The sequence below is a fragment of the Petaurus breviceps genome, unplaced genomic scaffold, assembly GCF_028583685.1.
Source record: "Petaurus breviceps papuanus isolate PSGF00001 unplaced genomic scaffold, PetGlider_PUasm1.0 400, whole genome shotgun sequence".
NCBI lineage: Eukaryota > Metazoa > Chordata > Mammalia > Diprotodontia > Petauridae > Petaurus > Petaurus breviceps.
In genome coordinates, this window is record NW_027186316.1 from 6,219,797 (window position 1) to 6,243,726 (window position 23,930).

The window sequence follows — 23,930 nt, forward strand, 5'->3', positions numbered from 1 at the left end:
TGTGGTATATATGTTAATTTGAGGAAAAGAGAACCTTTTAAATCAATGTTAATACCTCCAATCCATGGAGGCATTAACCCTTGAATACTTGCTATAACCCCAGGGCTGAGCCCTGCTTTGTTACTGGGGGATCCCTGACCCTGGTCAGAGAAACCACAGCATTCCCAGTGCAGAGTCAAGCCCCGGAAAATAATAGGTGGTGACCAAGAAGAGAGTGCCTGGGAAGGCAAGCTGGATGGTGTGGTTTTTACATTTTTGGTTTGTATTGTGAAGTTCCAGAACATCAGAACATCTATCTGTTTGTGTAAATTCAGAGACATGTTGCAAAGCCAAATAGTATTAGTTCACTGTTATTTTTGATTGTGTAGCCCACCACCTGTCTTCTTCATTAGGGATAATCAAGGATGACTCTTTTTTTTTCCTTTGGAGGGCAATTGGGGTTAAGTAACTTGCTAGTTTTATTTTTTGTGTGGGTGTTAAGTGTCTGGGCTGGAGCAGAACTTGGGTCCTCCTGACTTGGGGCCGGCGCTTTGCTCACTGCACCACCTAGCCGCCCCCAAGAATGACTCTTTTTTTTTTTTTTAAAGCAATTGGGGTTAAGTAACTTGCTCAAGGTTACACGGCCAGTTTTGTTTTGTTTTTTTTTATTTCTGGGTGTGGTGCTAAATATCTGAGCCGGATTCCATCCCAGGTCATCCCAACTCTGGGGCTGGTGCTCTTACTGTGCCACCTGGCCACCCCTATCACAGAGTCCTCCAGTGAGTCAAATTAGACCCTCCGGCTTTCCTTGCAGCCCTGAAAAAATACTTCAATTTGTTGGACCGATAAGTGTATGAAAGATGGAAGGGAAAGGAGAATGCATTTGTAGCCAGTGTGAACTCTGGCTGGGTCCATTTGCCTTGTGGCTGCTTGTACTGTCTCCCTCTCCCTTCTCCCCCTCCCCCCACTGGAAGTACAGGGGCTGTTCACAGGCTAATCCCACACTGAGTGGTAGGCCCTTTACTCCTGGGGCTTCCCCACTATACCCTCAGACACTGAGTACAGATTATTATTAGCCTAATTCCAAGATTAGGGAATGCCGGAAGAGGGAATGTGCCATAAAAACAGACATGGGAACAAAGCCCCCAACCCTGAAAGACACAACTGGTCTTTCAGTTTTGAGGGTATCTGAGAAGAGGCAGCTGTCCTTAGGCCCACCTTGGATGAAAGGGTACATCCCCTGAGTTGGTCCTGTTACACATCTGATTTCTTAAGTACTTATTCAGAGATGGACCAGAACCAAGTGGGAGCTAACTGACCTCTGGGGATTCAGATGAGCAAAGTTTAATGACTTACTATTTGCTTTTGTCATACTTCCAAGAACGCTGAGATAAAAGTCTCCTTATCTTTTGGCCCAGATTATGTATAGGATATGTCTGTAGCTTAAGTATTGAGTGTTATGTTCCTGAGTCCCACCTCCCACCCCCATCCTCTTATTTTAGTTCTCTTTAGTTTAGTAAATCCTCTCTCCAATTTTAACATAGCCTTTGGCTGTCATTTTTGTGGGTTTGGATCTTCCAGATATGCCCTCTTCCTAGGCCAGCCCAACCCTTTGCCACTCAGAGGGAGCCCATTATCAGTTTTTGAGGTGGAGCACATTGCCATCACCAGCCCCTGCCCCTGAGGCATGCACCTTCCAGTCCTTGAACTGAGGTTGTCCTTGTGTTAGACATTATCTTTCCCTACCCTTCCCAGAGAAGAAAGCTGAAACTGCAGCAGCCTGTGGCTCTTGGTTCCTGGATTGGGGATTGACCAGTGTAATCTCTTAGGGATCCATTAGCCAGCAGACCTAAATTTGTGGGAAATTGGGGGTCTGGTCAAATAACAGAACAGGCAGTTGACTAAGGCAGAAAGAAGGAGATCAGCTGGGCTAAAGATGGAGCCTAATGGCTGGAAATAATTGAAGGGGGCTGAGTTCCTGGGATTTGCTATGCAGATTTGGCAAGCAGAAGTTTTTTTTAGGCCTCCTGATTCTGCAAGGCTATGAAACAGGATGAGTGAGTGACAGGAGGTTGATATCATCAAAGACACCCCAAAGTTCTGTTCATCCAAACCCACAAAAATAACAAGTGATATTACCGGGATAGCTAGGTGGGGCAGTAAATAGAGCACCGATCCAGGAGTCAGGAGGACCTATGGTCAAATGCGGCTTCAGACACTTGACACACTTACTAGCTGTGTGACCTTGGGCAAGTCACTTAATGCCAATTGCCTTGCCTTCCCCCCTCCCAAAAAAAAGTGATATTATCATTTGATAAAGTCATTGCTTCCCTCTATCTTTTATTGATAGTCTTATTTGGGGTAATTTTACCTTTTTTACTATTGTATTTCATTCATCTATCTTTTGTGTTTTAGAAGAAAAACTGTCATTGAACAGTGATGTAGTCGAAAGGCAGGCAAAATGGCTAAAAATCAGTTTCTTGAATGTAAAGAGGAAGAATAGTGAAGGGTTACCATAATTTGCGGGCCTTCTTATAGATGACCTTCCACACCTTTGCACAAGCTGCTACATCCCCCTTCCCACCACCCTCCCCACCCCCCATTCTTAGAATACTTGTATCTTCTCTACTTTTTGAAACCCTTCTGGAGGGAAACCTTTTCTGATCCACCCATTTGTTAGTGTGTTCACGCATCACTGTTTATTTTGTATCTACTCTGTGTTTACTTATCTGGGAGTACTTTGTATCTCCTCAAAAGAGTATAAGCTTTTGGGGTGGCCAGGTGGCTCAGCGAGTAAGAGCACCAGCTCCAGTGTCGGGATGACCTGGGGATCAAATCCGGGCTCAGATACTCAGCACCACAACCAGAAATAACTGGCCGTGTAACCTTGAGCAAGTTACTTAACCCCGATTGCTTAAAAAAATATATATAAGCTTTGTAAGAGCAATTATCTTACTTTGGTTATCTGTAGCTCTAGCACAATACCTGGGGCATAGTAGGCTCTTAATAAATTGTTGTTTTGTAGATTGATTTTAGTGTCAGATGTGGAAACCCACTCCCAGATCAAATGGCAACTAATTTTAGACATTTCTAATAGATATTTCTTAATTGATTCATCGTCTACTTTAATAGATATCCAACTGAATTTCTTCAGGTGGGAGGTGTGATGGGGACAGTTGAGACCTGAGATTCTGCCCTCAGCACTCAATCCAGTGCTAGAAACCCCCAGGGACCGTTTTACTCAAGGCTGCTCAGCTCCTGGCCAGAAGCAGTGCTGAGAAGGGGACACTTCCATGGCTCTGGAGGTCCTCCATTGGCCCTCTCCCCTCTATTTCTTTCATAGTAATATCACCATCCAAATTCCAGCCTTCCCTGCCTTTGAAAGGGCTAAGTGAAATCATTGGCTCTTGATTCTCCTCTTTAACTTCATATCCTTTTGTTTCAGCTACGACTTCAACTTCTGCCCCAGGCTTTGCCTTGAATCTAAAGTCACTGATAGCACCCAGCACTGGCATCATCCCTTCTACCTGTGCCACTTTGCCCTCAGTTACCACAGCTCCAAGGTGAGACCTGATTTCAAAGTTTTCCTGGATTTCACTTCACTGATGAGGCACGAACAGTCAGGCAACCTCTTGGGTTCACATAGCTCACTTGGCTATCTTCCAAAGGTGTTTCAAATACAGAGAAATTGCTTCTGAACCCAGATCAATTTAGAGGCTAGATTTCTGTAATGCCATGACAGAAACATTAATTTATTTGTCTTTGTTAAATACTAGGAGAACGAGTCTATGGACCATAAACTGGAAGGAACTTCAGTGACCATCTAGTCTTACCCTCTGGTTTTATAAAGGAGGGAACTGGGTCCTAGACAGTGATTTGTCTTAGATCACATTACTTGTTAATGTCACAGCAAGGACTTGAGCTTGGGTTTTTGATTCCTGAGGTCAGGCTTTCTTTATGGTGGGGTTTGGTTTTAATGTATTCCATTGTTAGAAAACATAACACCACTAAAAAAACCCCAGTGCTTCTAGCAACCTTTTAATGAGTATGCCAATATCTCTAAAATAAATCTACTACTTTTAACTTATTTTTATTTAACAATTTTTTTTCTGTCATTTGAACACTTTCTAACCCCATAAGTGTTTGTTCCAGTATCCTTGAATGATGGGAGGTGGTTCTGTCCCATCAAGCTAAAGATTGAAATGTCTAATCTTTGCTTAGCTATCCAGTGTCTTCTGGGACTCACAGTTTTCTAATAACAATCATCAAATAACTGTTCAGTTTCTAGCTTTTGGTGGTTTATTAATGTAACTGATGTATGTCCTAATTACAAGCTATTAGGTCAACAAAACACAGTATTTGGTTTAACCATTATTGTCCTGAGGTAAAATCAACAAGCAAAGGGTTACACCCGAGATCAAATTACCATAAGGTCAGAAACATAGGAGTCAGGATCTTGGAGAAAGGAGACATAGCCAATGGCAAAGTTGGGAACAAAGGAGATTCTAATCAGGTGCTAAGGCAGTTAGAGCCATGTTTGCTTAAGGTCAGGAGTACCAGAATTTAGCTAGGATGGGTGGGAGAAGCACTTTGATTTCAGGTTCAGCAGCTGGAAAAGGATAGTACCAAAAATATTACCAGTGAAAAGGAAAGTGTTGGAGGAACTGACATTCTTGCCCATATCTACCTAATCCTATCCAACAGATTTAACCCCTGTATACCCTGTCCAATAAAGTTTTTATTTTGTTTTTCTGAGAGTCCTAGCACTGGTTAGTAATAATAGCTGAATATTGGTTGGTCAGCCAATAAGCATTAAACTATATAGCAGGCATAGGCTGTCCCTGCCCTCAAGGATCTCACAGTCTAAGGGGGAAACAGCATGAGAATAACTATATACAAAAAAATATATGTAGGATAAATTAGAGATAATATTTATAGTTTGTAAAGGCAACTAGGTGGCACAATGGAGAGAGCACTGGGCCTGGAGTCAGAAAGACCAGCCTTCAAGTCCAGCCTTGTGACTTTTGTGACCTTGGGGAAATCATTTAACCTCTGTTTGGCTTAGTTTCCTTAGCTGTAAAATGAGGGTAATAACAGCACCCACCTCACAGGGTGAGGATCAAATGAGATATTTTTAAAAGCACGGTATCTGGCACATTGTAGGCACTTTGTAAATGGTTATTCCCATCCCTTTACCACCCTTAATGTTTTGCATATGTTTATTTTATCTTCATAACAACCCCTTAGAGATAGATAACACTTTTCTCATTCATTTTTGCTCACCCGAGTAGAATCTAAGAACTTCATCGACTGGTACTCTCCTGTGTTACCCTTTGTAAACTCCTCTCTACCAGTACTTGGGTTCGTGGAGCATCAAAGAAAAACCGAAAATGTTTTAATTGCAGGCCCACAATGAATGCATCAAGAGATTCCCCCATTCCAAATCTGGTAGGCTCCATTTCGTCCAACCCCAGTGAAGACCTGTGTGATTCTAATGATTTCCAATACTGCCTTGGGTGGTGCTCCAGCAAGGAGCAAGGCCAAGGCTAACTAGTCCTCTGTGTTGTAGTCACATCATTCCAGTGAATCTCTGTCTTCTCTTCTGAAATGGTTTCTATTAAGTAAGAAGCCATATCTCTCATCCTTCCCCCTGCTTAGCTGCCTACCATCCATGTCCAGTGCCTCCCAGTTCACAGGGACACTTGAGCTTCCTACCCATTTGTCTTTGCCCATTCATCTTTTGAGCATATTGAAGGGAACCAGAGGCTACTCAGCAAAAGAAAGAGCAAGTACAACTAAAGGAATTGAATTAGAGATCTCTGGTCTCTTCCAGTTCTCAGTCTTTAATCCTAGGATACCCATTTTACACATGTGAAAACTGAAACTCACATGGGTTAAATGACTTGCCATTGACACGGTTATGAAGTGTCAGAGGCCAGATAGAATGAAATGCTGCCAGGAGCAGCAACAGGGACAAGAAGGCAGCATACCCTTTAAAAAAGTACATTTTACTAATGCCTTTTGTCTTTAAATTAGTCATTTTGCTTCTATCCCCTCCAGATTGAACTTTTTTTTATGACAAAGAAAAACAATTAGATGAAAATGCCCAATACACAGACCATTTCTTTTTTTTTTTTTTTTTTTTGCTTTTTTTTTTGGAGGGCAGTTGGTGTTAAATGAGTTGCCCGAAGTCACATGGCTAGTAATTGTGTCAGGTGTCTGAGGCTGGATTTGAACTCAGGTCCTCCTGACTCCAGGGCCGGTGCTCTACTCACTGCACCACCTGGCCACCCCTGTCCTAGTGTTCACCCATAAGGGAGTATGTTTCATTATCTCTTTCATGGCCTTCATTGATTTTTTTTTTTTACTCAAAGCTCAGCTTCATTTTAGTGATCTGTTCATTTACCTTGTTTTAGCCATTTTGCTTATTTTGTTCTTCATCAGTTCATACAAATCTTCCCACCTTTCTCTTTCCTCCTGATTGTTAGCCATCGTTTTTTCAGTCATTCTTCAAATAATGAGTACTCACTTTGTTTCTAGTTCTTTACTTTGGTATATATTAGAACTTTGTTTCTGTCTTTGACTTCCTTGGGGGTATATGTCCAGAAATGTCATTGATGGGTCAAAGGACATAGACTCTGCACATGGATGTACGTGTATATATAATCCCTGTTACCAAGAAGGCTAAAGTTAATGAATCATATAACTCAGGATTTGTGAGCTGCAGTAGGCTAGAGCCAATCTAGCTGTCTACACTAAATCTGGGGTTGGGTGTTGCCTGCGGAATTTGGTGCTTGAAAAATACTCATCCTATCTGGGAATGGGGAAGCAGTTGGAACTCCCTGGGGGCAGCTGGCATGTGTAGAAGTGGGAGAGCATGGACCCAGGGAGGAGATTTTGAGGCAAATGGAGAAAGAGAGATGAACAACAGAGCCTATAGATCAGTAGTACACTGCATCATCAAGAACTTACTTGGTGAAGGAAGGTCCCTGTTATGGGTAATTGTCCTCTCTGACACCTGCAGTAATTGGCATTATTCTGGGAGTAAGACACAATGGAGAACAGGAATTCACAGGGCAAGCTCTACAAGGCAGTAGCAGAAACCGCCTAGAAGGGAGAAGAGCCTAGAATGGATATCTTGGAAGCTTTGGTTGCATGACAAAAACAGAGAGAAAAGAGATACCAGATAATTATAGGGGTCATGAATTAAAGAGTCAGAGTCTAGAGTAGATAAAAAGAGAGGGTAAATAATGAAGAAAGTAAGGTTAAGAAGAAACAATAAGAAACAAAAATTCCTTTTTTGGAAAGGGGCATCAAAAAATGAAATTTAAAAAACTAATGAACAGGACTAGTTGAAGGGGAGGAGAGGAAGAGAGAAATCTGCTAACTTAAGAGGGAAAAGGGGGATAATAATTACATATAATCAGTTAAAAGCAAGAGAGACAAGGGAACTAATGAGCAAAACCCTAAAGGGAAAGTGGTAACAACAGTAGGGAAATCAGACTGAGACAATGAGAGCCAGTGAGAACAGGACCATCTTTTAAAAAAGGTTAAAGTAACTGAAAAAACATAATTCTATGTTTCATAACTTTAAAAAATATTAGACAAAGGAAAATAAAAAATCTGGTTCTCATAACTTTAAATATGAATGACTTAAACAGTCCAATAAAATGAAAAAGTAACAGATTAAGTAAGAAAACAAAAATCCTACAATCTGTTGCTTACATGTAACATGTTTAAAAAGGAAAAACATACACAAAATAAAGGGGATAGAAGAAAAATTTACTATACATCAGATAAATCCAAAGAAGCTGGAGTTGCAATCATGCTATCAGACAAAGTAGAAACAAACATTCAAAAATTAAAGAGATGAAAAGGGAAACTGTATTATGCTAAAAGGAATCATAACCAACAAACCAATATTAGTAATGAGCATATATTCCAAATGCCTTAGCATCCAAATTCATAAAGGAAATATTATCTGAGCTATAAGAAGAAATAGTAACACAATATTGACAGGAGACTTCAATGTCTCTCAGTTTTGGGTGAGTCTTAATGGGAAGATAAAAGGGAACATATGGAACTGAACAAATTGCTGAAGAAATGAGAGTTAAAAGACTTGCGCTATCTTCAGCCGCACTCTCAGCATCCCTCTTCAAACAACATTTAAAATAACACTTCAAATTTTGGAGCAGCAGAGTCATCAAAATGTCAGGGTATAACATTTTTCTGGCCTAAGGAAATTTAGGAGGTCGGCAAGAGAGGTCAGTGACACTAGGGTGGAGACCTGTTCAGAGTGCCTGCATGTAGCAGCAGCAGCAGAGGCAGTGGCAAAAGCAGCTTTGGGCATTGTCAACCCAGAGGCAGTAAGGGGGTTGGACAACTGGTCAGAAAGGAATTACAGGGGCCACATACTGGCACTGGGTACAGCTGACACTGATTAGCAACTCTGTTACCATAGTAATTCTGGGTTGCAGTTCTAGGGCAGAGAGGAGTGCTTAGGTTGTTTACAAGGGAGCCAGGGGCCTTGGTCACAGTTCCAAGGTAGGGAGGAGCACTAATGCTTGCAGCTGAAGGGGAACAGAGGACCTCCCGCTCTCTGGTAAGACCAGAGCACGGATCAGGAGAGCAGTGATCACGCCTATCCCCAGATTCTACCATCTTGGAAGCACCAAAAACTTGCAAACTCAGGGCTAGCACCAAAAAACCTGAAGCTTGGGACAGTGCCTTACCACGCCAAGGTGAGCAGAGACCAACATTAATATATTAACATAGTTCAAAGTCAAACTATAGGCTGGAAAAATGAGCAAACAACAAAAAAACCTTGACCATAAAAGGCTTATTACAGTGGCAGGGAAAACCAAGACAAACTCAGAAGACAACAATGTGCAAACAGCTACAAACACAGCCTCAAAAAGAATGCTAATTGGACCCAAACCCAAGAAGAATTCTTGGAAGAGTTTAAGAGATAAGAGTGGTAGTGGAAAAATTTGGAAAAGAAATTAGTGATGCAAGATAACTATGAAAAGATAATTAACATCTTTGTAAAAGGGTCGCAAAAAACTTACCGAAGAAAATAGCACCTTGAAGAACAGAATTGACCAAAATGGTAAAGGGGATGCAACAATTCACTGAAGAAAAGAACTTAAAAAGCAGTATTGTCCTAATGGAAAAAGGCATAAAAGCTCACTGAGGAAAATATCTTGATATTAGAATTGGGCAAGTGGAAGTTAATAACTCCCCAAGACATCAAGAAACAATCTAAGTCAGGAGTAGAAGCAGATCCTCCCCATGGCTCTGACTTCTATCTTCCCCAGTTCATGTAAAAGGGAACTCTAAACCAACTTTGGATCTACAAAACCCACAAAATGACACAGAGAAGCTAACCTCCTGCTGAGGACAGCCTGGCAGGCTGGCAGGAATCAGCCAGCCCAGCCCCACGCTGGGGGGACTCCAGATTACCAGCAGCTGTGGCAGTCCAGAAGTATCAACACATAGATGCAAAGGACAAAGTGAGAGGTCAGTGCACAGTGGACTTTGGGACCCAGTAGTTGGGAGTGCGTTGGCTTTTGCCCCAGGGGTGAGAAGCTGCTGAGGGCTGCAGCACAACCCCTGCCACGTGGCAGCTTCAGCTCCTGGCCTACATAGTGTAGGGGGACCAAGCACCAGACTGAGGGGTAATTGCTCTTGCTTTAACCTGCTTGGATCTGGATTGCGGTCTAGGGTGGAGGTCCTGGGGTATGTGTCCAGCTTGTCAGAGTGAGTGGAGGCTTCAGCAAGGGCACCCAACTAATACCTCCGGCAGCTGAGAAAACCCCAGCATTGGGGACAAAGCTCCCCTGTCTGGTGGCAGAGTCCTACTGTGGCAAAAAGCCCAAAAGTCAAGTAATTGAGTGGCAACATGACCAGGCAAAGGAAACAAAGCAAACAGAAGAACCCAACATTAGACTCCTGTTTTGGGGACAAAAAAGATCAAAGCATGGAACAGGAGGAAGACAGTGAAGTCAGAACTCCTGCACCAAAAGCTTCAAAGGAAAATATGAGCTGGTTACAGGCCATAGAGAACCTTAAGAAGCAGATAAGAGAAGTGGAGGAAAAATTGGGAAGAGAAATGAGAATGATGCAAGAAAATTATGAAATGAGAGTCAACAGCCTGACTGAGGAAAAATCTCACCTTTAAAAATAGACTAACTCAAATGGCAAAAGAGGCTCAAAAAGGCAATGAGGAGAAGAATGCCTTAAAAAGCCCAATTTGTCAGATGGAATAAGAATCTCAAAAGCTCACTGAGGAGAATCATGGCTTCAGAATTAGATTGGAGCAAATGGAAGCTAATGACTTTATGAGAAATCAAGATGCTGTTAAACAGATCCAAACAAATGAAAGAACAGAAGGCAATGTGAAATATCTCATTGGAAAAACCACTGACCTGGAAAATAGATCCAGGAGAGATAATTTAAAAATTATTGGACTAGGGGTGGCCAGGTGGCGCAGTAAGACCATCAGACACAGAGTCGGGAGACCTGGGATCAAATCCGGGCTCAGATATTTGACACCACACCCAGAAATAACTGGCCGTGTAACCTTGAGCAAGTTACTTAACCCCAATTGCTTTAAAAAATAATAATAAAAAAATAAAATAAAAATTACTGGACTACCAGAAAGCCATGATCAAAGAAGGAACCTAGAAATTATTCTCCAAGAAATCCTCAAGGAAAACTGCCCTGATGTTTTAGAACCAGAGGGCAAAATAGAGGTTGAAAGAATCCACCGATCACCTCCTGAAAAAGATCCCAAAAAGAAAACTCCTAGGAATATTATAGCCAGGTTTCGAAATTCCCAGATCAAGGAGAGAATATTACAAGCAGCCAGGAAGAAACAATTTGAATATTGTGGAAACACAATCAAGATAACCCAGGATCTGGCAGCTTCTACACTGAGGGATCGAAGGGCTTGGAATGTGATGTTCTGGAGGTCAAAGGAGCTGGGATTAAAACCAAGAATCATCTACCCAGCAAAACTGAGTATCATGTTTCAGGGGAAAATATGGTCATTCAGTGGAATAGAGGACTTTCAAGCATTCCTGATGAAAAGACCAGGTCTGAATTGAAAATTTGACTTTCAAATACAAGATAATCATAAAAAGGTAGACAGAAAAGGGAAATCATAAGGGACTAAATAAGGTTAAACTATTTACGTACCTATATGGGAAGATGATACTTGTAACTCATAAGATTTTCTGTATTATTAGGGCAGTTAGCAGGAGTATACATAGACAGAGGGCATAGGTATGAGCTGACTTGATGAGATGATTGTTTTAAAAAATGAAGGGGTGAGAAAGAGGGATACATTGGGAGGAGGAAGATAGAGGAAGAATGGGTAAAATTTCCATATTAGCCTTGTAAAAGAAAACAAAAAATAATTTTCACAAGTTAGAAAAATATACTTCAATCTGCACTCAGAATTCATTGGTTCTCTCTCTGGAGATGGATAGCATTTTTCATCATGGTTCTTTTAGAATTGTCTTGAATCATTGTTTTGATCAGAGTTGCTAAGTCTTTACCACTTTCCCATTTGATCATCCTTACAATATTGCTGTTAGATAGTGCCTCTTGTTCCCTGACTGAATCTCTCATCTCTACTTATTCATATCTGGTCCCTACCTCCACACCCCCACATCTGACTTCGAAGAAGCCAGGACAATGACTATAAAAAAAGAATGATCATGTAGCTCTTTCCCTGGAGGCCAGTACTACTATTGACCCTGATCCTGCAGGTCTCCCTTTTTCTAGCCATTTTCTATTAAACACACCCTTCTTAAAATGGGATTTCAGCCATCCCCTTTCTTTTTGTCTCTTTCTGGCAATGGTGGTTGCCACTCTTTTGATTTTTTGACTGATGGTGCTATATTAACTTTTTGAAAGAGGCATAGATAGACTTACCTGGAAAGATGGCAGGGATGGGACAAAAAAGATCATTTGTTCTAGGTGCACAAACACCAGGTACCTTGGGCATTTCCCTGCCTCTTACTATTCTTGATCTTTTTTCCTTACTCTTAAGAACCATTGTAGGGGTGTCCAGGTGGTGCAGTGAGTAAGAGCATTGGCCCCAGAGTCGGGATGACCTGGGATCAAATCCGGGCTCTGATACTTAGCACCACACCCAGAAATAACTGGCCGTGTAACCTTGGGCAAGTTACTTAACCCCAATTGCTTTAAAAAAAAGAATCATTGTACCTATTATGGGACTATATCCCATCTTTTTCAGCAAAACCTCTGTGATGACTTACGCTCAGCTGGAAAGTTTGATCAATAAATGGAGTCTTGAGTTGGAGGACCAAGAGAAATATTTCCTTCACCAGGCCACACAGGTGAATGCGTGGGACCGGACATTAATTGAGAATGGTGAGAAGGTAAGAAGGTAATCTTTATCCACTATGGTGAACCAAAGAAAGAATTCTCCTCCTATGGTGACTATTAAAGCTAACTTAATCTGCCTATCACAGGTGAACTAACTCTTAAAGGGGTTGTACTTCTCATTTGCTTTGGTTTTGGAGCAGCATTATTTTCATCATTGCACATTCTTATTTGTTTCTTAGATTACTTCTTTACACAGAGAAGTAGAGAAAGTGAAGCTGGATCAGAAAAGGTAGGAATTTTGGCAAATTCCCCAGGTTAGGAGATCAGGGAATTTGCTTTCTTGAATCACTCTGCTCTCTTTGGACACTTCTCAACTACCTTTTAGCTCCTCCGCTGACTGGAGTTATTTCTTTAGGTTGGACCAAGAATTAGACTTCATCCTGTCACAGCAGAAAGAACTGGAGGACCTGCTGGTCCCTCTGGAGCAGGCTGTGAAGGAGCAGAGTGGGACTATCTATCTGCAGCATGCAGATGAGGAGCGAGAGAAAACGTAAGTGCTTTGGTCCAAGTCCGGAGGAACTGGCCCAGCTGGGGCTTGTGGCAGCTATGGAAAGGTCTCATAAGGGAGGATGACGGAAATTTGGAGGGGAAGGCTAGAGGACTGGCAGAAAGAGGCAAGATCTTTCTGGCTTGCTCTCTCTTAATGACTAGTTTTTTCCAGACGACTGGGAAACCGAGTCATCCATCTGACAATTGTTATACATGATGTAAAATAGGGATGATTTCATACATAACTGTTGCGTCGCTAAAAACATTTGTACTTGCCAAATGTGTTCTCAAATTAGAAATACTAAAGCAGTTTCATTTGCTAAGTAGCATGATTTGGGCTCTTTCTGGACCCACTTTGCTTTATTGATAAATCAGTTGCTATTTCAAAGCACTTGATTAATTTGAAGGGAAACTGTCCTCAATGTCAAATGGCAGGGGTGTTTCAGGAGTATTTTGGAGTTGTCTCTTCCTTACTCTTCCCAGTGTAGCTCTCCTATTTTGTTTTTCTGCAAAGTGATGAAATGTTTGGAGAATATTTGCGAATGTGCTGTGGGAGCTAGATTCTAAGTAAATCAAATCATATTGTTAGTGATTTATCCTTATGAAAAGATGCACCTGCTAGTTAACCCATGGAACAACATAAGAATATGATAAAAGCACAGTTCTGATCCTGGTTTTGTGTTTTAATCTTTGTGAATCTTTGTATTCTAGGAATTTAATTTTGTCTTGTGCAGTATCCAGAGAACAGACAGCTTTGGCCATGAGGTCTTAACAAGGGCATGAAGAAATCTTTGAGGAGATGATGTTCCCTGAATTGTTCTGTGCAATCAAATTTATCTTATGTTAAACCAGTACCATGAATTTTTGTTGGCCTACACAAGTAATCTCCATACCTAGGCAGAGAAATCAGCAAATGAGTATTGATAGATCTGACTGAATCACTGAAAAGGCTTCCATTTACTTTAGTTCTCAAAATTCCATACACACTAATTTTTTTTTCTTTTGACTGGTTAGTGAGCATAAGAATTTTATCAGGGCTTCTGTAATTGGCAGCGGTGTGTAAGTAGAAAGAAAGCTGGTGGAATTCCATCTCAGATACTTGTTAGCTGTGTGACCATGAGCAAGGCCATGCCCCTCTCTGACCCTTGACTTTCCTATCTGTAAAAGGGAGATGATAAGTCCTGAACTCCCCCACTTTACCAAGGTTGTTGTAGGGGAAGTACCTTGTTACCCTTTAAGTACTTCAGAAATGTGAGCCGTTTCTGACTCATCACAGACTTGGGGAACAGATTTGTTCATTTTTTGCACACTCTAGAATGTCATGATAATTTTAGCATTTAAGAGTTCTTTATTACTGAAGTGTTTTAGAATATTATCAAGGTTATTGACCAAGAAAATGGTAGGACTCCATAGACTTGTGAAGCAGGGTGTTAGTGAAGTCAGGGTCACTCAAGGGACCAATGAGCCTTGACCTGTTTCAGGGCTTTGGGATTCCTTGAACACCTTGCCCAGGAGGGGCTCTGCTTTCAATGGCTGTCACTGGTCATGTGGGGTTGGGCAGGGTGGCCACACTGAAAGTGTAGGTCTCTTAGTACTTAGCAGAAAAACCCTACCAGCTAATATCCCGTTGTATGAAACTAACTTGAAACATTGCCATTGTTTTACAGTTATAAATTAGCAGAGAACATAGATGCTCAGTTGAAGCGCATGGCCCAGGACCTGAAGGACATTATTGAGCACCTGAATATGTCTGGAGGGCCTCCTGACACCAGTGACCCAGTGAGTATGCAGTACTGCCTCTGGGTGTCGGAGGGGCCATACCTTCCTTGCTTCCACTTTCCCGTTGCCTTCCTCCTTCAAGTCTCCATGCCTACCTCCAGAGACACAGAGATTCCGAGGAGGTTTTCCTTTTCTTGCCCACTTCAGTTTTGCAGGGTTTTCTAAGCTTTCACATGTGTAACTTTTTCCTAACCATCTTCTCTAGTGAAGGCCCCATTTTCTCCTCACCTCCTTCTGTACCATTTCACGTATTGGCCACATACCCCTTTGGGTTACGTGTGTACCTGGGTGTTATTCTCTGTGTGCTTGGGTGACTTCCTTTGTTCACTCATGGGCAAATGGGTTGTAACATACCAAAAGTTCTTTGTTTGCTAAGTGTTGGAATTGAGAACACACGATCACAGACAAAGGAATGTAAACTTGATTTAAATCTGTGATACAGCTATAGAATGATACTGTGATTTATTTTTGTTTCTTTGGAGAAATTATGTTCTGTTTCATCTGAGAATTTAGTGTATGTGAATACATCTTGCCTTGGTTATAGAAGTGAATGCTCTTCCCGCCCTGGTACAATAACTCCTCAGACATAAGAGTTCTTTCTAAATCTGATTCTGTATCAGGGCCTGACAGTATGATCACATGTGATTCTGGCTTTCTGGTTTTTTCTCCAGCTGATGATTATGGTTTGCAGTGGTTACGAGGTCTAGACAGGTAACTTGATTGACCTCTGCACTCCTACTTTACTTATCCATTCACTGTGAAGAAACTGGACATCGGCTCTATTTCATATCCAGGTCTGGAGACTGGGACAGCAAATTGGCATCAGTGCATTCATTATAACAAAATTTCATTACCACAAAACTCCAAAGTATTTTTATTTAAAGAAAAGTGTGTGTGTGTGTGTGTGTGTCTGTGTGTGTATCTTGTCAGTACTTAACTATTCCTACTAATTCATTTTTTATGCTCCTCAGGCAGCCCCTTGCCAAATTATGAAGTAAGGAGTAGCATGGTGTAGTGAAGACTTTATTGGCTTGGGAGCCAGAAGACCATTAGCTAGTTGTGACACTTTGGGCAACTCTTGAAAGTTGACTTGTTGCCTTTACAAAGCACTTTGCATACACCTTCACTTGATCCTAACAACCCTGTGGGGCAGGTAGTGCAGAAATTGTCATTGTCATTTTGCACAGGAGGAAACCAAAGGCCCCACATGATTTGTCCAGGGGCATAGTGGGATCTGGCACTCCAGCCTAGCTCTGTGATCCGATCTTGACTTCTGCTACACAGAACTTAATTCCTAAAGACTCTTCTAGGTCTCAAAATGAATGTCATAGATTCCAAATAAGATTGATTTTAGATTGTCATTGTTATGGAGAGGCAGCGTGACAGTGGATAGAGAACTAGCCTTGGAGTCAGGAAGGCCTGGGTTCCAGTTTCACCTCTGCCACATTCTGAACAATTCAAGCTACTCCACCTCCCATTATTCCAGATGGCTGTTAAAACTGTAAATGGCAGAGCAGGCCTATATTGGGAGAGTGAGTTCCTTACCTGGACCTCCTGATACAGATGACATCCCAGGTCCAGTTAATAAAACAGTGGCTTCCCTGAATTTGCTTAGATAGTCAAGAATTTCTTATATACAAGCATTTCTTTTTGATAAAAATAACTGGAATTTTGTTTTAATTTGGTCATAATGAATGGACTGAATGGAAATCTGTGTCTGTTGTCGGCAGACCTGACTATGAAAAGGACCTGATTGTTGGCCTGCTTTCTCCACACACACCAGCCAGCCTCTCCTGCCATGCCACCTGTAACCATTTGTTTTCCTTTGTTTTTTTTTTTTTTTCTAAGAGGAGGTAGAGGGTAAAGTTGGGTCAGGTAGTGGTCTTTGTTTTTAGCAGGAAGGACTGTGCTGTTGGACATAACATTGCTCCAGCCAGCCCTTACTGTTGACTCCACCCAGTCCTCATCTTTATTTACTTCTACATCCCTTGTGTAGTCTGCTGCTTGCTAAATGTCTCCTTGCTCCTTCTGGCCCCCCAAAACACACCTGATAGAACAGGGCGAGATTGACAGCTCACTGACACTAACAGCAGCCCCATTAAGGGCAATAAGACGTCAGGTTTGTGCTTCAGTTAAGAGAAGGGAAGAATCTTGGGGGTTAGAGTCAAGTTTTGAGTCCAGCTTTGGGGTTCCTGACTTGCTGGGTTTCACTTGACTTTGAAAAGCCAAAGTGGATTTTCTCCAGTATCTCACAAGTGTGGTGAGGATTTGGCTCCTTAGCCCCTTCATTTCCTGCTCTTCCACCAGCCTCGATGCTTTTTTTTTTTTCCCTTTCCTCTTCAGATACTAGAGTTACAGGGGCTGGTGGCCAAGGGTTTTATGATGCAGAGCAGAGAAAAGGGAGTTTTTGGTGATTGGCTTCTATTTTCTCAGTAACCACAAACACACCTAAAGATATAGTGCTGTAGGGAGCAAATCTCCCTTTCAGAATTCATATTTGATATTTTAGATAATCTTTAGTTGAAACCTCTAAGGTAATGTCTAGGGCATGTTTTCCATTGTTCTCCCTTGGGGTGATAGATTATTCCTTCTCTTCTCAACTAGATCTTAAGCTGAAGTCAGGGGATTCTTAAACAGGAAAAATACCCTCTCTTCAATCTACCTTTCAAGATGTCTCTGGATTCTTTAACCTTCCCTACTCTTATCTCAACAGATACCTTGTCTAGCTCCCAGAGAGGTCCCTCTCGAAATTTTATCCTTCCTGCCCCACTGTCCACCAGCCTGTCCTCAGTTGTCTCTCCAATTTGGAGCATCAAGTCTCCTACGTCTGTCCTGTAAACCCTTTCCCCATGATTGTCTCTCATGGGCTAAGGACTAGATTTCCTTTCTGACCTTGTCACCATGGAGCTAAATGCCAATTGCTAATTGTCATGGCGGGACAACAGTGTGAAGAGCTCAGCTCTGTGCTCAGCCAGGACAAATCGATGGACAGGAACCAGAGGAAACATTTGTTATACAATACTCTTCTTGTAGCGGATTTATTATAACCCAAGCAAGAAAACACTGTTTCTATGGGCCGTCTGCCAGAGCCTAGAAATAGCTTTGGTATACAAGGCCCTTTCTTGCTCTTACTTGTCAGGAAAAAAAGCTGCTAAAATCATGAAAGTCTTCCTTCTCTCTCAGACTGGTGCTTATCATGCTATAATTTTTTTTTAAGATTGCAAAAGCTATTTTTTTAAAAATATTTGCCATAGTGGGCAGACTCTTTTTTTAATGCTTTATTAAAACTTCTGATTTACATCATTCGTTTCTGCCAGATTTAGAGTTACAAATTTTCTCCCCGATTTTCCCCTACCCATTGCCCCAAAATAGCAGTCCCACAGGATATCCCCTCCTCCAATCTGCTCTCTCCCATATTTTCTCCCATACCCCTTTCGACTTTGCCAGTGGACCTCTACGCCTCAGTGCCTATATATCTTATTTCCCAATTACATGTAAGATAGTATGAATAATAGTATATATATATATATATATATATATATATATATATTAGAATATTTGATTTTAAAACTTTCAATTCCAGATTCATTCCCTTCCTTCCCTGTCACCCACCCCCACTGTGAAGACAAGCAGTTCAGTATAGGTTGTACATGTGTGGCTAATGCAAAACAACAACATAGTAGATATATTGTAAAAGATTGACTACACTTCCCTCCCATCCCACCTCCTACCCACTCCACTCTCCACCCTGATCCCATCCCTTTTCAAAAGTGGGTGCTTCCAACTTCCCTCCCCCCCCAGCCTGCCCTCTCTTCCATCGTTCCCCCTGTCATCCCCTTCCCCCCCATTCTCCTGGAGGGTGACATACCCTATTAAGTGTGTATTTCACTCCCTCCTCAAGCCAGATTCAATGGGAATAAGGTTGACCCATTCCCTTTTTCCTTCCTATTCTTCCCCTCCTTTGTAACCATTTTCCCTTGCCTCTTCTGTATGAGATAGTTTACCCCAATCTGTCTCTCCCCATCTCCTCTCATTATATTCCTCTCTCACCTCTTAATTTCACCTTTTAAGTATCATCCCTTCCTGTTAAATTGGTCCTGTGCCCTCTATGTATACCTGTAAACATATATACACACATTCACATATGTATTCATATGCCCATATACCCTCATATATAGACATATATATATATTTCTAATCCCTTCAACTACTGAGAAAAGTTTCATAAGTTACAATTACTGTTTTCCCATGTAGGAATGTTAATAGTTCAACTTTGATAAGTTCCTTATGATTTCTTTTCCCTGTTTACCTTCTCATGCTTCTCTTGCTTCTTGTATCTGAATGTCAAATTTTCTATTCAACTCTGGTTTTTTCAGCAAGAATGCTTGAAAGTCCTCTGTGCCACTGAATGACCATATTTTCCCCTGAAACATGATGCTCAGTTTTGCTGGGTAGGTGACTCTTGGTTTTAATCCCAGCTCCCTTGACCTCCAGAATATCACATTCCAAGCCCTTGGATCCCTCAGTGTGGAAGCTGCCAGATCCTGGGTTATCCTGATTGTGTTTCCACATTATTCAAATTGTTTCTTCCTGGCTGCTTGTAATATTTTCTCCTTAATCTGGGTATTCTGGAACCTGGCTATAATTCCTAGGAGTTTTCTTTTTGGGATCTTTTTCAGGAGGTGATTGGTGGATTCTTTCAACCTCTGTTTTGCCCTCCAGTCCTAAAACATCAGGGCAGTCTTCTTTTAAGAACTTCCTGGAGGATGATTTCTAGGTTCTTACTTTGGTCATGGCTTTCAGGTAGTGCAATAATTTTTAAATTATCTCTCCTGGATCTATTTTCCAGGTCAGTGGTTTTTCCCATGAGATATTTCACATTGCCTTCTATTCTTTCATTTGTTTGGATCTGTTTAACAGCATCTTGATTTCTCATAAAGTCATTAGCTTCCATTTGCTCCAATCTAATTCTGAAGGAATAATTCTCTTCAGTGAGCTTTTGAGATTCTTTTTCCATCTGGCAAATTTGGCTTTTTAAGGCATTCTTCTCCTCATTACCTTTTTGAGCCTCTTTTGCCATTTGAGTCAGTCTGTTTTTTAAGGTATTATTTTCCTCAGTGAGGCTGTTGACTCTCATTTCATAATTTTCTTGCATTGTTCTCATTTCTCTTCCCCAATTTTTCCTCCACTTCTCTTATCTGCTTCTTAAGGTCCTCTATGGCCTGTAACCAGCTTGTATTTTCCTTTGAAGCTTTTGGTGCAGGAGTTCTGACTTCACCATCTTCCTCCTGTTCCATGCTTTGATCCTTTATGTCCTCAAAATAGGAGTGTAATGTTGGAATCTTCTGTCTGGTTTGTTTCCTTTGCCTGGTCGTGTCGCCCCTCAGTCACTTGAGCCCTGGGCTTTTTGCCACAGTAGGACTCTGCCACCAGACAAGGGGAACTTTTGTCCCAAACGCTGGGGTTTTCTCAGCTGCTAGAGGTATTAGATGGGTGCCCTCTCTGAGGTCTCCACATGCTCTGGCAAGCTGGACACACACCCCAGCACATCTACCCTAGACTTCAATCCACATCCAAGAAGGTTAAAGCCAGAGCGGTTACCCCTCATATTGGTGCTTGGTCCCCCTGTACTCTGCAGGCCAGGAGCTGAAGATGCCATGTGACACTGGTTGGCTGTGTTGGCGTCTCAGGGGCTTCTCGCCCCAGGGGGCAAAAGCCACACACTCCCACTTACTGGGTCCCAAAGTCTAGACTGCACTGACCTTTCACTTTGTCCTTCACATCTATGTGTTGATAAATCTGGAAACAGCCACAGCTGCTGCTGATCTGGAGTCCTTCCTGGCCGGCAGCTGGTCAGTCCCACCCTGGGGCTAAAGCCTTGGCGTAGGACTGGGCTAGGCTCCCAGAGCGCTGCACTAGATTCCTGCTGGCCTTCTGGGCTGTCCTCAGCAGGAGGTTAGCTTCTCTGTGTCATTTTGTGGGTTCTACAGCTCCAAAGTTTGTTTAGAGTCCCCTTTTTACATGGATTGGGGAAGGTGGAAGCCGGAGCCGCGGGGAGGTAGTGCTTCTACTCTGTCATCTTGGCTCTGCCCCCGCAAAAGCTATTTTGACTTGGCTTTTGCTAAAAAATCATTTTATTTGTTGGTGGTACTTCATCAGTAACACTATTCTAACATACTGCTTTGGTGCAGGTCCTTCAATATTATTCACAAACATTTGGGATTTTAGACAGAATCTTCTAAATGTAGTGACTTCATTAATTCAGTATTGTTTGATTGAAAGTCGAAGGTAATTTGAAGTGCTAGTTCATATTTAACTAATAGTCTTCTGATGCTTTCATTTTTTCCAAAGTACTATCCAATCTGTTACCTTAGGGGTTTCAAGTATAGATTGGTTATCTAAAATTTTCAGCCATGTCTGCCAATCTATGACCCCATTTGGGATTCTCTTGGCAAAGATACTGGAGTGGTCTGCCATTTCCTTCTCCAGATCATTTTTCAGATGAGGAAACTGAGGCAAACAGGAAGTGACTTGCCCAGGGTCCCACAACTGGTAGGTATCTGAGGCAAGATTTTAACTCAGGTCTTTGTGATTCCAGGCCTGGTGCTCTGTACCCCCTAGCTGCCCAGTTACCTAAAGCTATCAGATATGAAATTTGAAAGGGAGATTTGCTCCCTATAGTACTGTATCTTCACGTATGTTTGTGGTTACTGAGAAAATAGAAGCCAGTCACCAAAAACTCCCTTTTTCCTACTCATAAAACCCCTTGCCATCATCCCGTGTTACCCCAAAGGCCTCAAGAGGTGACCCTTGTCTCCAAGACCAGCCCTTCTATGTGTACAGCTCCCCCACTTCCCATCATCCTCTATCTAATCTTCTGTATCTCTCTCTACTAACTGAAACTCCTAGAAAAAGCTGTCTCCATCCATGGCCTCCACTTCTCTGCTCATTCCTACACCCTTGCAGTCTGGGTCCTATGAAGTTTGTCTCTCTGCAGAGTTATCAGTGATCTCCTAATTGCCAAGTTCCCTGACCTTTTCTCAGTTCTCATTCTAGATTTCCCAGTAGCATTTTATACAGCTGACCACTCTTCCTCTCTAGTTTTTGTGATGCTGTTCTTTTTTGCCTGTCCTGTCTGACCTTTCTCAGTCTCCTTAGCTATATCCTGCATCCTGCCTCCCCTCCCAGGTCTCTGTCCTGGGCCTTTTCTTTTCTCTCTACACCAGCAGTTCTGAACATGAACTTCTCTGGCAGTCTGGGGAAACCAATGAGACCCCTTTTCAGAATCTTGTTTTTAAGTACACAAAATATACATAAAATTACAAAGGGAACCAAAGTTTAGTTAAAATATAGATGTGGGGGTTTTTCCCCATCCAAGTTCATAATCCCCTTGAAATTTAGATTAAAAACCCGTATTCTGCATACTCTCATTAGGTCCCATGGGTTCATTTATCCTCGTTCCCCAGATGACTTCTTATAGCTCTAACCCTCCTAGTTTAGTCTTTCTCCTGGCAAAAAATGAAATAGTACCTGCCCTTAAAGGTCTTAGGTCCAAAAGAAAATCTTTACCTGCAAAATTCACCCCTCTTTCAAACTTCCCTGTTTCTGAAGAGGATTTCGCTATAGAAATCTCTTTTTGGTCACCAAGATTCACAGCCTCGGAGTCATCCTTATCTCTACATTCTTCCTCAGCCCACTTCTCCCATCAGTTGCCAAATCTTGTTGAATCTCTGCTCACAGCCTCTTTGCCATTTGCCTCATGCCATCCATTTCCACAGCCACCACCCCATTTCACCCCCTCCTTGCCTCTCAGCTGCACTTTGGCCGAGGCCTCCTGGGTAGTCCCCCTGCCTCCAGTCCCTTCCCTCTCCATTCCAGCTACACAAGTGGCAGAGTGATCTTCCTAAAGCCCAGGTTTGAGCACGTGACTCCCCTGCCCTAGAAGCAAGCGGTTTCATACCTTATGGCCTTGGCGATCAAATACAGACTTGTCTCTTTGGCAGTTACAACCCTCTTTGTAATCTGGCTAGTTCCAGGCCAGCTTTGCAAAGTCACTGTCTCTTATTACTCTCCTTCACATGCTTTATGCTTCAGGCACCCTGGCCATCTTCCTCTTCGTCACTCACCCATGATGTTATCTGTCTCCTCTCCATACCTTTACTTTGCCCCATCTCCACATTCTCTCCTTCCTTACTTCTGCTTTCAACACTCAGCTCAAATGCCAGCTGTCCCATGAGACCTTTTTCCTCTTCCCTTCAATTCCATTGCCCGAACTTTGTACATGTGAGTAGAATGTACTCTCCCTCATGGCTGGCACTGACTGATGTCCCCATCTCCCTCCACACCTCATGTCACAGTGACTCCCACTTGAATTCATTTCTAGATTTCCCAGTTCTAGGTTTTCTGCCTCCACGTTTTCAGGACTGTGTTCACTTGGCAGAGTTTACTGGCATCCAGTATTACTACCATCCTCAGTGTCACACCATGTTGATTCTGCTTGTGGGAGCACGAATTCAAATCCCACCAGCCCCTCCCCACTTTAACTTCTCATGGAAGTAAGAGCCACCATGTCCAGGTTTCTGGAGGCAATGGGTCTGAAATGAGAGCATCTCAAATTCACTTGTTTTGACTGGGGAGGGGAAGCAGCCAATATCCCAGTATTGGGACTACAGGATCAACCCCACATGCTACTCCTGCCCCCTCCCAACATCATCTTGTTTATTTTTAATGCTTATCCCTCCAGTGACATAAGTAAGCTATGGCTCTTTGTTCAGCTCTATTATATGGGCAGCTAGGTAGTATAGTGGATACAGTGCCAGGCCTGGAAGAGTCATCATTTCCAAGTTCAAATTCAGCCTCATATACTAGCTGTGTGACCCTGGACAAGTCACTTAATCCTGTTTGCCTGAGTTTCCTCATCTGTAAAATGAACTGGAAAAGGAAATGGCAAACCACTCCAGGATCTTTGCCAAGAAAACCCCAAATGGGGTCAAGGAAGAGTCACAAATGACTCAGCAACAACAACCAGCTCTATTAAACTCTGAAGTGCAAAACTCTTCAACTAGAATTTTTCAAAGCATCCAAAGACCATCAGTGTTGGCAGGGGAGGTGTCGAGTCTGACTGGGACGGGACAGGATGGGACAGGACAGAGACTTTAACCTTAATCCGCTCTCCACCGGGGGCAGTCAACTCTCCATCAGATCTTCAGGCACTTTTCTAACTTGCTTTCTGTTTGTCTCCCTGTGTTTCCTCCCACTTAGCAGCA

The 23,930-nt window shown here is 42.3% G+C and overlaps 1 protein-coding gene across 3 annotated transcripts in view; it reads left to right on the top strand.

Moving 5' to 3' along the window:
- NUP62 (nucleoporin 62) overlaps positions 1-23,930 on the top strand; it is a 65,382-nt gene that overhangs the window by 24,542 nt on the left and 16,910 nt on the right. For all 3 annotated transcript variants that reach the window (XM_069100446.1, XM_069100445.1, XM_069100444.1), the window contains exons 7-11: positions 3,425-3,542; positions 12,245-12,389; positions 12,576-12,625; positions 12,752-12,886; positions 14,553-14,664. In XM_069100446.1, coding sequence (XP_068956547.1) covers positions 3,425-3,542; positions 12,245-12,389; positions 12,576-12,625; positions 12,752-12,886; positions 14,553-14,664 — 560 coding nt within the window. The remainder of the gene's footprint in view (positions 1-3,424; positions 3,543-12,244; positions 12,390-12,575; positions 12,626-12,751; positions 12,887-14,552; positions 14,665-23,930) is intronic.